This window comes from Suillus bovinus (assembly GCF_016758785.1).
Source record: "Suillus bovinus strain UH-Sbo-P2 chromosome Unknown EDB93scaffold_21, whole genome shotgun sequence".
Classification (NCBI taxonomy): Eukaryota; Fungi; Basidiomycota; class Agaricomycetes; order Boletales; family Suillaceae; genus Suillus; species Suillus bovinus.
In genome coordinates this window covers 100710-112899 of record NW_024542077.1, presented here as the reverse complement: position 1 = coordinate 112899, position 12190 = coordinate 100710, and the positions used below count along the sequence as shown (strand labels likewise).

At 47.8% G+C, this 12190-nt stretch overlaps 4 protein-coding genes across 4 annotated transcripts; 2 read left to right on the top strand and 2 right to left on the bottom strand.

Annotated features, from left to right (window-relative positions):
- Positions 1-1446: 1446 nt before the first annotated feature.
- EDB93DRAFT_1103257 (uncharacterized protein) lies at positions 1447-3036 on the top strand (the record flags this gene model as incomplete). The annotated part of the gene is made up of 3 exons (XM_041447287.1): positions 1447-1613; positions 1688-2567; positions 2671-3036. 3 exons carry the CDS (start codon positions 1447-1449, stop codon positions 3034-3036), a joined length of 1413 nt encoding a protein of 470 aa, XP_041308550.1.
- Positions 3037-3196: 160 nt separating this feature from the next.
- EDB93DRAFT_1140695 (ergosterol biosynthesis ERG4/ERG24) lies at positions 3197-5105 on the bottom strand. Its single transcript, XM_041449285.1, has 7 exons — positions 4674-5105; positions 4406-4620; positions 4136-4351; positions 3844-4084; positions 3707-3788; positions 3520-3654; positions 3197-3468 (listed from the first exon to the last, which is right to left on the bottom strand). Exons 1-7 carry the CDS (start codon positions 5041-5043, stop codon positions 3402-3404), a joined length of 1326 nt encoding a protein of 441 aa, XP_041308549.1. The 5' UTR covers positions 5044-5105; the 3' UTR covers positions 3197-3401.
- A 23-nt stretch (positions 5106-5128) lies between these two features.
- EDB93DRAFT_1140694 (origin recognition complex, subunit 2) lies at positions 5129-6509 on the bottom strand. Its single transcript, XM_041449284.1, has one exon. The coding sequence runs from the start codon at positions 6080-6082 to the stop codon at positions 5276-5278; it is 807 nt and encodes a 268-aa protein (XP_041308548.1). The 5' UTR covers positions 6083-6509; the 3' UTR covers positions 5129-5275.
- A 2624-nt stretch (positions 6510-9133) lies between these two features.
- On the top strand, positions 9134-11345 carry EDB93DRAFT_317417 (uncharacterized protein). The gene is made up of 6 exons (XM_041456063.1): positions 9134-9299; positions 9352-9523; positions 9710-9864; positions 9916-10433; positions 10484-10841; positions 10895-11345. The coding sequence occupies exons 1-6, from the start codon at positions 9246-9248 to the stop codon at positions 10901-10903; spliced, it is 1266 nt and encodes a 421-aa protein (XP_041308547.1). The 5' UTR covers positions 9134-9245; the 3' UTR covers positions 10904-11345.
- The last annotated feature ends 845 nt before the right edge of the window (positions 11346-12190 follow it).

The window sequence follows — 12190 nt, the reverse complement described above, 5'->3', positions numbered from 1 at the left end:
ATGTAGCCACGAGTCCAGCTGAGCGAACATGCTGTTCGCTCCCTACATTCGTTTTCTCCCTCCACTACGTGGTCGAGTTTGTTGTACACCTACAGCTTTCTTTCGACCTGCCCACCGCTCCCTTACTTCGTTTTCGTACCTTCAATTTACATTCCGTATAATCGCTTGTATTACTGAAATTTTCAATACATAATTGTCCTGTGGCTACTGGAAAAGTCCTTCTGCCTGCTTGTGTCCTCACTCGAGTTAGGCTCTGTCTTCACCTAAGCCAATGAGTGGAATGCCGCCTGAAAATTTGTTTGCCATAAGCAATTCATCTTACTTGATTGCTGTTGCTTTTCGAAAGTGAACCCGCGATCCGTTCAGGATACTTCAAATCCAGATTGAAATGGCAGTTACATCAACACCGAGGGGAGGCGTGAAAGGAAACACAACATTCTTGGGACCATGTTCGATTCTAAAATCATTCTTTTATAATTATAATCGCGGGAAACATACCACAGCGGTCACAGTACGGGCTCGAGTATAAGGTAGCGTGCCTGTAGTGAGTACACAAAAAGGCAACCAACTAAGGTCTCAAAAGTAAGCATGAGCCCCAAAAACAGTCAGCTGTGGTGTCCGTTGACGTCACAATGGGGAGGCAAGTTTCCTCCCTGACGTAGACGCCGACACAAGGATGCATTCGAATATCAAATCACCTCTCCGCCGCGGCGCGTACATGAGCAGCATCATGAGGGAACTTCAAAGAAGGCAATATCGTCTTAATGGCATTGTCGAAGCAAGAATATGAGAGAAGTATATCTCAGGTTTAGGAAGAGCGCCTGGGTAGACAGTGCGATGGAGTGGACAGGCTCCATGCAACAGCGTGGATGTTTTGTTACAAGACATACTTAGAAGTCAGAGGTCTTCAATTCCCTGTTTTCAGGTAACATCAGAGTGAGCAACCAATAAATGCGCACCAGTCGCAGTGATCGATCATGATGGAGCTGTAATTCAAACAAGAGTAACATCCATTATCAACGCATCGAACAGCCGGCATCAACATCAATAAGTTGAATCAAAGGCCTCACGACCTCGCCAGTCACTCTAATACTTTGTTTGTGGGTGCTTCCGATGTCCATGAGTCGGGGACAGCTTGAGGTGCGGATATTACTTCGAAAGATATTAGAGTGTCCACAAAAAAGGGAAGCTCACCAGACTATCATATCTGAACCCCGTTTTCGCGCTGAATACCCAATACAGCAGACAGCGAGCACAATTGTTACTAGAGTGCATGGATTAAGTCGAGGTCATCGTGGAACTTGTTTTGGACCTCCGACTCGAAAGAGCTCTCAATTTACATGATTGACTGCTCTTTTATAAAGTGTTTGATGGCAGCGCCACAGATGTGTGAGGACGAAATTTGACGCTCAGCGCTTAGTTCTTAGACTCGTCGAACTCTACAGAATGACACGACGTCGCAAGAATACACCAAAACAAGCCAGAACAGAGCTTGCAGGAGAAGCTCAGCAGACAGACGGCTCTACGAGTTTGGGTGCACCTACGACACAATACCAATATCAACATTTCATTCCAAGGTTCATATTGCGAAGATTCCAAGTCGGACCTGTGAAGTGTGTTTTCAGAATCCTCTCGAGCACTCTGCATGCAGATACTAGATCAGAACACTGAGTGATATCCTTTGCAGGTCCAAAACGGAACGACAAAATGAATTTCGACGCACTGGTGTTGATCCTGAATACGTCCACTACTATGATATTGCTACGGGTAGCCTTGACATTCGTCCTATTGGAATGGTTTACGGCGTACCGAATTTCTACCAGGACGTTCGAAACACCCGTAATATAAACGCACTAGAGGAGAAATTAGGGGACCTCGAACGTGATGCAGCTTCCATTATCATGGACTTGCATAATGCGCTTCCTCAGGGTACTTTCACTCTGAAGCGGAGGCCGCTGGAGCTCCTGCGGAAGTTTCTATTTATCATGCATTATCGCAAGGTATCGTGCTCAGATACCTACTTCCAAGTGGATCACCCGGAGAATGCAGGAGGCCGTCAGTGGATTGAGTCCTTCATGAAGGCGAAGGGCATTCATTCTTCTGCCGGGGTCTGGCTACACTTCCTCAGATACTACTTGGATTCATCTCATTCAGACATCATGCAAGATGCTGCAAAACTCGTGGAGAAGTACGGCGAAGAGGGTCTTCAAAGAATGATAACTGAATCACATATCCCACCTGATCTCAAACACTTCCCAGCTTACACATACCACACTCATGCGAACAACTACTTCTTCAGTATCTGGGAAGCTGCGGAAGGGGAAGAATTTATCCTCACGCACAACGGATTTGGTTTGTGGGAAGGGTTGGCAGATGGCTATCCTGACCTGCACCGCATATTCGTAGTCAGCCCTCGCGTTGCTCTCGTCTTGCGTAATATCATCTTGCGTCCGGAGATGAAAGCATACGTAAAGCGAGGTTCATTGGCGAGCTCTTTCCTAAACGTGAATCCAGCACCACCAACTCCAATTTACGCCAGCGGACAATACGGTACACACATCGGCCAAGTAAATTTCCAATCCGCGATGTCTCTTGCGCGCTATAGATCTTCCCAGAAAGGGGCGAATGACAGGTTTTGTATTCAAGATCACAAAACTATCGCGACCCCAGACATTGGAGTTCAATTCTGTTCTGTTAGTCAACGTAACCAAGACAGGCTCTTTGACCTTCCTGTCGAAAAGTAATATGCTCCGCACCGTGCGTGCATTCCGTAGTTTACCAGCCAATTTCTTTGCGAGCCGGCTGCTCGTTCCGCTCATTGCGCAATTGTCGGACACCATGGATACAGAAGTGTCGACTCTTCGCCCACCATCACAGTCGCCAGCGGCTGTCCTCGACCAGGGCGTTGTCGCACATACACTTGTTGATAAAGTGCTCCATGTGTTAAGATCTCTCCTACATTTTGCTATCTATTGCATCTTCATCGCCCCATTGGTATATCTTGTTATCACGAAGTTGGCATCACTGACCACGTAACACACGATACATATTTTACGTCTCGCCGTCGCACCTTCCCCAGCGTTGTTCCACAATATCGTTGAAGTTTGTTATCAACAGAGCTCACAGCTACACGTGCTGACTCCCTAAAATCTATCCCATGGAGCGCGTCATACCGCAACAAAGAAGCACGCGAGTCTTGGAGCGAAATGGTCAGCTGTTATTTACATGATTAAAATCAATGCTGAACTATGAACGACGACAAACAGACATCTCTATATTACCCGATATTGTAGAGAAGGATTGACTGATCGGAGAATCTTGAGTCATCCGAACATAATACATTAACATTCCCGAAACTTGATCATCCGTGGAGTGAGCAGTAATTTATCCAGACCTCATTCCTAGTAAACGTATGGAATAATACGGTATGGTACCAGTTGCTTGTACGTCTCCCAATCCTTACCGTACCTAGTATCAACTAGTCAGCACACATCGATCATAGAGAAACAACCGACTCACTTTTTCTCACAATTTTCATCATCACGGCGCTGCCTGTGGATGAGCAGGACCGCGAAGTACACGACATAGAAGTATGTGATTGGCGTATCGAACCCGGTGGGAAGCGACCATGCAAATGCCATCAGCAAGTCGCCACTGCACAACAGAAATCAAGTCTCGAGATCACAGCAAGAAAAGAAGAACTCACAAGTAGTTTGGGTGTCTTGATCGACCCCACCACCCTGAAGTGAGAAGCTTCGAACCAGTAGATGTCGTAAAATATTTCAAATCTAAACAGCGGTAAATCAATACTGATGAAGACATCTGTGAGAGGGGAATAATCACTCTTGGGGTTTCGTCCGTTCCTGAAATCGTTCTTCTCTCCATTAGCATCGCGGAAAATATAATACCCAAGGAGGTTGAACACAAGTATTCCAACAGTACGAAGGGGTCCAAGCTCGACGGGCTTGAACACAAGGTAGCGTGCCTGCAGCGAGTACACAAAAGGCACCCAGGTGAGGTCTCCAACAGCAAGCATGAACCCAAAACCATCGGTCGTGATGTCCATGGTCGTGAGAATGGCGGGCTGCATATCGGATTAATACAGATGTAATCATGTAGAATTGAAAAGACCAACCTCGTTATACAATGCATCAGCGACATACCAGGTCTGGAATGCGAGTACAACCCACATCGAGTCGGTCACGTTTGCGAAACCCCCACGACGCACAGCTTGCTCGCATACCATGCTCACGTTCACCAACACCCAGAGGATGAGGCCAGGGCGGAGCTCGTTGAAGGACTTGATGTCAAAAGAACCGATGGAGGGGTTCAACTCGCGACCAATGTACCACTAAACGGGTCACTTGAGTCATGAACAGCACTGACGAGCGAACTCGAAACATACGTCATAGATGAAATTTCCCGAGTTGCCACCAAGTGCGAGGAGAGCGCCCGAGCGGTATGAACTTGCATAAACGTAGAAGGCTTGCACCAAGGACATGACGAGTGAAGCAGTGACGAATCCTACCCATTTTTGGTAAAGGAAGGTGAAGGACTCGGGGCCGTTGCGAAAGATATAGCCACAGGAGATGCCCATCGCAAAGAGGAATGTCGAAAAAGCTGCAGAAGAACAGCGTCAGCGTCCACGCCCACCATTATGGTCAGATACGAACCATTTATCTTGTACTTCTTTTTCTCCCCAGTACGCATAGTCACTCCTTCAACCCAATCTCCCGGAAGCACCGCCCATGCAACAACGCAAAACGCATACCATCCTAGGTAAATCAAACTGGCCTCGGTGTCCCACAGACTCGCCCAAAAGGCCTTGTCGCTCAATGCTTCCACAAACCGGTCTGGAACAGATTGCAAATGAGGAGGACAGCCGCCAGATTCTTCAGAGCAACCAAAGTAAAGGAGATACGTCATGAAAGGTACGCCGAATGAGATGAGAAAGGCACCCGGTGGGCCCAAGAACTCATAGGTCGTCGAGCGCGGGTTCAAGTCTGCCACAGGCTCTGACTTGGGTTTCGTCGTTGTCGACATTGTGAAGAAGTTTTGACGCGATGAAACGCGCAGTAAATGGTGGTTCGATTTATGTCGTTTCGATCAGCAGGCGTCTTTGCTTCCGACGGAATTGAGGCTATTTTGGTCCGATTGCTTCCATATTTGTATAAAATAACAAAGCCTTTGTCCTACGGCCTCCTATATTATTATACGCCTGCACACTTGTACTAATGAGAACGTGTTATACATGATTACCACGGCGGGCGCACAATCATGTTGCGTTCCCATCTAGATTCCCAACTAGCTTTGACAGCCTCTCCTTCCTCAGAGGTATCCACAACACCTCACTTCCACTAGTACCAGGCTGAGCCGCGCTAAGCACAAGCCCATGGTCCCTGAATTCACCAAGTAGAGCTCCAAGTGCAGTATCATTCGTGGCGATGAACGCGTCCCGTGCAAAAGTAAAGAGAACATCGTATGTCAGGCCAAATTGCTGCTGGTCATGAGGGCTATGTGCGGAGTTGACTTCCGAGACGTCGGAAGAATCAGCGTTCTCGAGTTGCTTTGCAGCAAGCAGGGAAAATAGTTTCTTGGCTTTAGCGGTCACTGCTGCGAGCACATGTATTGCCGCTGTTTCGGTCAGCGGGCCAGAGACAGGATTGGTGATATCTACACGTGCACGGGACGATGAGGCACCAGAAATAGAGGTACGGTCAGCGAACGTAAGTTCGGCGGTGTATGGTGCAAGAGTGGTTAGGTCGTGCCAGAGCCAGCCGTACCCCACGTTTTTTGTAGGACGATCCGAAGAAAAGAAAGAACCTTTCCTAGCTGTGAGCTGAGACGCGCTGAAGAGCAGTGGCGCGTTAAGCCTGTCGATAGACGCGGCAACGTGTACGTGGAGGCTGAGTGCGAGCGAAGAAATGGCACGTGCAAGTTTTGGAGAGCGGTCGATGGAATGAACTATGAGGAACAGATGGGGGCTGTCTGGGCTTGCAAAGTGCTCTGCTACGCGTTCCAGGGTAGGAGCAGAAGTGGAGGTGGATTGTACGCCTGGGACGCGTGCAATCGACACAAGCATGTCGCGCACGGTGAACGAAGGGTGGAAGGCGTTGACTACGACGACATGTCCATGTCTTGACACATGTTTTGCAAAATCGTTCAGGATACCGCGCTTCGAGCCCAGTCCATAGAACAATGTATTGAAGCCTTCATCGAGCTCGCGAGCCCATCTCTTGAAATTGGAACTATCAAAGGGAACTTGTGGTGCGTAAGCATGCACGGCCGCTCGTTCGAGAGCAGCGTTGTGCTCCTCGGGGCTGAGGGGCACGACAAGTTGTGAAAAGACATTGGTAGATGTACGCGTGCGCGAGGAAGCATGCGTGAAATAAGCATCAAAAGATGGCTTATAAGAGTCGATCAGACCATCAGTTTCAGATTCTTTGAAGATGGTGGCATAGTTGTGCTCGACGTCCGAGGCATAGAGCTCAGATCCTTCATCGCTGTCCATTGGTTCGTTTGAGGTTGTTTGTTTGTCACATTCAGTTATTCTTAGGGAACCAAACTAAACCAAAACCAAACTATCACGCCAACCACGACTTGCTCTAGTACTGTGCATCCTTCTCCAGAAGCTCGTTCTGCGGCCTACAAATGCATGTTGAACAAGGAATGTATTTGCAAGCCATTGCACACAAAAGATGCGAAAGGGATTATCTTGATATAGTTCAAATTCATTTCGTATCTTTTGTGTGACGATGATGTTCTCTTCACCCGCACGTCTTTTACACTCAGCTCACAATGCCTACTAAAATCATATCTCTACACTCCAGGGCGGGACAGAAATAAACAAGTGGGTGCCCAAAGAAGCACAAATGTACGGAGACTGCGCCTATCTATCCTGTACAATCCTCAATTAAAGAATTTCTAAAATTCAAGTTCCTTTGGTTGATACACTGTATAGCAAGCGTCGAATTTTCAAGCTTCAAGAACCAGCGACACGAGTCATCTTTGAATGTTTAGGTTAGCTCAAGCAGGCCCTGGCCTGCACTTTTGTTGATCATCATTAGTGTTGGCATTCTGTCCACATTGTTAAGCAGCCAATGCGCAACACCCCTCGCGCACCATCACATTGCAAAGTATTTTCGTCACCTGTCTTCCCGGATTTCAGTTGACGCGAGAGCTTGCTACAAGCGGGGGCAGTGAGCTATTTATGCCAATCCCGTCCTCAGTCTTTGTTACACTAGCAACCGGTGCAAAGCGCAAGGGCTGACAGTACGTTTCTGTCGGCAGAGAACCACACTGGAGAGTAAGTGCTCTATTTCGGCGGATCAACATACGTCCACCCATCCGACACGAAATGCTGAATTGCCTTACATTACAGTTCACATCGCCAGTCCAACTGACCTTGTCAATATAATGTTACGATGCTGAAGACTGGAGATTACAAGGCATGTTTTGCAGTTCCTAGTCGCGTTATTTGTGTTTCAACTAGGTAGTAGCCCACAGCGTGTTTGCAAAACAGCTTGGCGGGTTGGTTGCACATGCATTCGTGCCTAGTCACCACGCCGCGGCGGTGGCAATGATGAAATATTTCTTGGTGATGACAGTGATGCAGCTCGGACAGGTGTATTGTGTCGACGTGGTCTTCTTCCTCCTTCGTTCATTTTACCATCAAGTGCAGGGGGTCACAAAGGGGAGGGTTAGGTTCTATCCAGAGGAATAAGTTGTCCGTTCCCTGATGCATCCATTGAACGAACCGGTGACATCATCTCTCCAGGTGGAAACATCTTACTAGCAAGAACTACCCAGCCGATTTGATGATTCTACTATCATTGCCTCTGCTTCGCTCTGATCTTTGCACAAGAAGAATGTCGTATTTATCGTTGACGATACCCATTGTGGATATCATCGAGGTGGTTCAGGGACTTTGCCAGTGGTTTTCGAAATCTGGTCCAGCACAGCATTCGGTGACCAAGACAGATTTGTCGTTGCATTTTAGGAGGTAATACGCCAAGACTCGGAGCTTCGTCATCACCGGCGACCTGAAGCCTCACAGGTGAGCCCCTGGCAAGCGGGATCCGAACCCGTTTCTTTCTAATTTCAACACAAACACCCTGAGTTGTGTGTGGATTACATTTGCGCAAATACATCTCATGCTATATGATCATGCTAATCAACTAGTTTCCAAAAGACAACAATTCAGGTTGGCATGTGGTACCGATCGTACGTCCACGGTGGCCGACGGCTGTAACGTACCAAGAACGTGACCCAGTTGACTGTCAGGGACGTTTATACTGGTCATTCACTTCAACGTTGCGCAATTGGGAGACTGGGCACGGGGCAGATCCATTTACTCATCGAGTCATATTGCGACAACTACTGAAGCATCATCCACTTGGCAGCGATCACCGGCCTTGCCCTCATTCAACCACGGACGTGGTACTTATTACTATCCATGCCAACTGTCACTACGAATACTTGTATGCCGGACAATCAACTTTATCACGTCGGAAGGTAATAGTGACGCCAGTACTGTACAAGCGAGAATGATATTCACTCGCCTGTACAATAATGGCGTCACCAAGAGATCCAACGTATAAGTATACAATACCTAGCCTAGATTGGAAAGCAAAGCAACCGTCGAGAACGATTAGCCGCTTCAAACCAAGCTCGAGGGTCTGATGTTCGTAAGCTCACTAGAACTCCTTGATGCGACGCACACAATGACATTGATCACTAGTGCCATTCGACAAATACAAGGGTCTCGTGGTCAACTTGTGGTCTAGTCCAGAGTCAGAAGTCTTACGATGCTAGAACGCTCCAAGAAGGAGTTAGGCGCAAGTGATTGATGCTGCCAGAAGTTACTGAATTGGAGGAACTTCTGGTGTCAATGGAAGTGCTATGACGCGATGTGGCGATTGTGTCACTGGAGATATCATCGTTTACATAAAAAGTTTATGATTTTCTTGCTTTGATTGAGCTTGACCGAAGAAAGAGCTCTGGCACAGACAGACGGAGGCTCGTCCTGTGAGGCGATCTCTTTGAATGTAGGATGTTGGTACATCGATTTATAGTAGGATGTAGAACCCTATCTCTGATCGATAAAGCCTGCCCTAATGGGCCTCGTTGCGATTATCTGGACCTGTGTTTTGCTTATGCTCCGATAAAATTTCAGGAGGTCGCGCTAATCAAATCCTTTCATCTCATCTTTCATTCCATCTTCCACCTTCGCCAAAGTTTTCAAAATGGCACCTGTGGGCAAACTCTACTGTGTTCCTACTATGCGCCAGACCAAGACGGTAATTGGTGCAATCATTTCGCGTTTTTAATATGACTCATAATGACTTTTAGATCAGGAGCGTCTGCGCACTAGCAGGTCTTGAGCTGGAGATCCCCGAGTACAAGCACTTTTCGGACAATCAGAAGCCAGAGTTTCTTGCAAAGTTCCCTCATGGAAAGATCCCCGCTTTTGAGGGCGCAAACGGCTTCAACCTCACGGAGGGTGCCCCGATCGCGCGGTATCGTGAGTCATACAACTTTCCATGTTGATCTTGATCTAGGATACCATATGGATGAGAAGATCTACAGTTATCCCTGTCTAAATCTCTAATGTCGACAGTTTCATGTTATTCTGATCGTGTTATCCGTTCTCACTTTCATGTGCCGTTGTTGTGGGGCTGAAACCCGTGTACTAACGTTTTGATTGCAGTTGCCGGCCTTGCTCCCAACTCTGGCCTTCTCGGCTCAACACCAGAGGACGCTGCAGCCATCGATCAATGGGTTCACTTTTCCGAATCAGAACTTTCTATGCAGACCGATTTTATCACAGGGATGCTCAACAACTACATCCCCTACAGCAAAGGCGTAAGTTAGTTCCTCGCCACCAAACTGTTCGCACTCAATGACCCCATGCAGATCCACACCGGCCTCGCTGAGTTCCAATTGCGCGGCCTCAACACCCTCGAAGCCCATCTGAGCACCCGTACCTTCCTCGTTGGCGACCGCATCACTCTTGCTGATATCACTACCGCCTCTGTTCTCCAGCGCGTTGTTTCCGTCAACGTAGACGCTGCTGTGCGCGCCAACCTCATCAACACTGTTCGCTTCTTGGAGACTATTGTACATCAGCCCAAACTCGAGGATATCTTTGGTCCTACTCAGTACACCGAGAAGGCGTTGCAATACGTCCCTCCCAAAAAGGAGAAGGCGCCCGCACCCCCTGCCGCACCAAAAGAGAAGAAGGAGAAGCCGAAGCAAGTTGCTAAGGACGATGATGAGGAAGATGATGGCAACCTTGTGCCTGAGGAGCCCAAGGAGAAGAATCCCTTGGAACTGCTCCCAAAGAGCACGTTTAACCTCGAGGACTGGAAACGGGCTTACAGCAACAAAGATACGCGCGGCGCTGATGGTTCGTTGGAGTGGTTCTACGCCAAGTAAGCACATGCCTCTCCTTCGATGGACGTGCTGATTAAGGCACTTTCAGCTTCGACAAGGAGGGTTTCTCCGTCTGGCGCGTAGACTTCAAATACAATGAAGAACTCACGCAAGTTTTCATGTCCTCCAACCAGATCGGTGGCTTCTTCAACCGCCTTGAGGCATCGCGCAAATACCTCTTTGGATCGGTGGGCGTGCTTGGCGAAGCCAACGCCTCTATTATCACTGGTGTGCTCATCCTGCGGGGCCAAGAGTCAAAGGCAGCAGTAGACTGTGCACCGGACTTTGAGAGTTACAACTACACCAAACTAGATGTGTTTGATAACCAGGAGGACAAAGCCTTCTTCGAGGGCGCACTTGCATGGGATCTGGAGGTCGATGGCAAGAAATGGGCAGATGGAAAGAACGTGAGTGTCGTTTTTTTCTTTCCAAGGCTTTTCGCTGATGTCTTGCGCTGCAGTTCAAGTAAAAAGTACGTCCTGATAGGCCGGGAAGCGTGGGACTTTTGGGAAGCTGCAGTATCAATTTCTTGTATCATCGTGTCACTTATATGTAGATCTTTAACGAACTGTTGACCTACGTTTGTGGAAGAGCACACATACTGTCCAGCGTCACGCTTAGTCCAAAGTTAAGCATCAACTATTGGTACCGCGCAATCACATTAGCCGATTTCGCAGTCCGCTCGGCATTTCGAGGGCACCTTCATGGCCTCACTGGCAGTTCTTGTCCTCATAGTTCCAGACAAAGTGTATTTGATGATGCACTGCCACGAGATGTGAGGTATCCTAAAGCGGTGCCGGCGGATGTCCACCTCGAGCTTCGATCAAACATAGCCAAGAATCTACAAAGTCCCTTGTAGAAGCAAGAACTTGGGTCTATCCGTTCTGATTCCGCAGTATAATTGAACTTTGTCGTCCTCGCGAAGGTTCAATGTTCATAGCTTAACAACAAAACCTTGATGGTAGGCGAGACTTAAACTTTTGGACGAGCTTCCCTCGATCATTACCACGTCTCCTATGGTCAAACTTTGAAGAAGGAAGACAACCGTCTCTTCTTTCCAATGGTTCTTTGCACCCCTGAATGAACGTTTCCCAGCTAGCGCGGTGATACAGAAGGATCAACTGTCTTCCTCCGAGTCTATATGGTCTAACCACGGGGAGACTGGCGGATGATTCCGAACGTCATCACAATGAGGCGTTACTTTGAGGCAGTACTTACATCCTAATTCTAGAAAAGAAAGGCAAGACATTGTCGAGCCCATCAGTACCTTGCACAGCCAGTGTTTTCCATTCGCCAATTGTGGAAAAAACGAGGCGACATGTATCGCGTATGTACTCCTATGTTACTCCACCATGTTCATGTCATTTCAATGTATTACTAGCGCTTACAGCCGTTGCTTACCACTTAATCTCCGAATCTGCGAGGAATACAACCTCGGGAGGTTCAAGCCCTCGGTGAGTTTTATTTGCAAAACTTACATCGTGGTGTGCGTACAAGCCAGTGTCTGGGCGTGTCTCATGCATGTCATTTCTAGCCGGAGAAGATTGTCGTTTCGCGAGATGGATACGCGTACGGATGTTCGAGTTAATGAAGCGAGACATTGGATCTCTTCTGAAAGTCCTCATAATTTGTTCGACAAATTAAACTGAGCAACGTTCGGTATCAGATTATATTATATGGTAGGTCCATTCTTTAACCGCGATCAGTGTTTCTTAAGCGTACATGGGCATATTCGGATCTAAAAATTGATAGGATT

Bases quoted from the DNA above. Each gene is read 5' to 3' on its own strand.
- EDB93DRAFT_1140695 (XM_041449285.1), bottom strand. From the start codon at position 5,043: ATGTCGACAACGACGAAACCCAAGTCAGAGCCTGTGGCAGACTTGAAC. The intron at 4,352-4,405 runs GTATGTTTCGAG...TGACCCGTTTAG, and splicing joins CGGGAAATTTCATCTATGAC to TGGTACATTGGTCGCGAGTT. The intron at 3,655-3,706 runs GTGAGTTCTTCT...TCTGTTGTGCAG, and splicing joins TCAAGACACCCAAACTACTT to TGGCGACTTGCTGATGGCAT.
- EDB93DRAFT_1140694 (XM_041449284.1), bottom strand. From the start codon at position 6,082: ATGCTTGTGTCGATTGCACGCGTCCCAGGCGTACAATCCACCTCCACT.
- EDB93DRAFT_317417 (XM_041456063.1), top strand. From the start codon at position 9,246: ATGGCACCTGTGGGCAAACTCTACTGTGTTCCTACTATGCGCCAGACC. The intron at 9,300-9,351 runs GTAATTGGTGCA...AATGACTTTTAG, and splicing joins CTATGCGCCAGACCAAGACG to ATCAGGAGCGTCTGCGCACT. The intron at 9,865-9,915 runs GTAAGTTAGTTC...GACCCCATGCAG, and splicing joins ACATCCCCTACAGCAAAGGC to ATCCACACCGGCCTCGCTGA.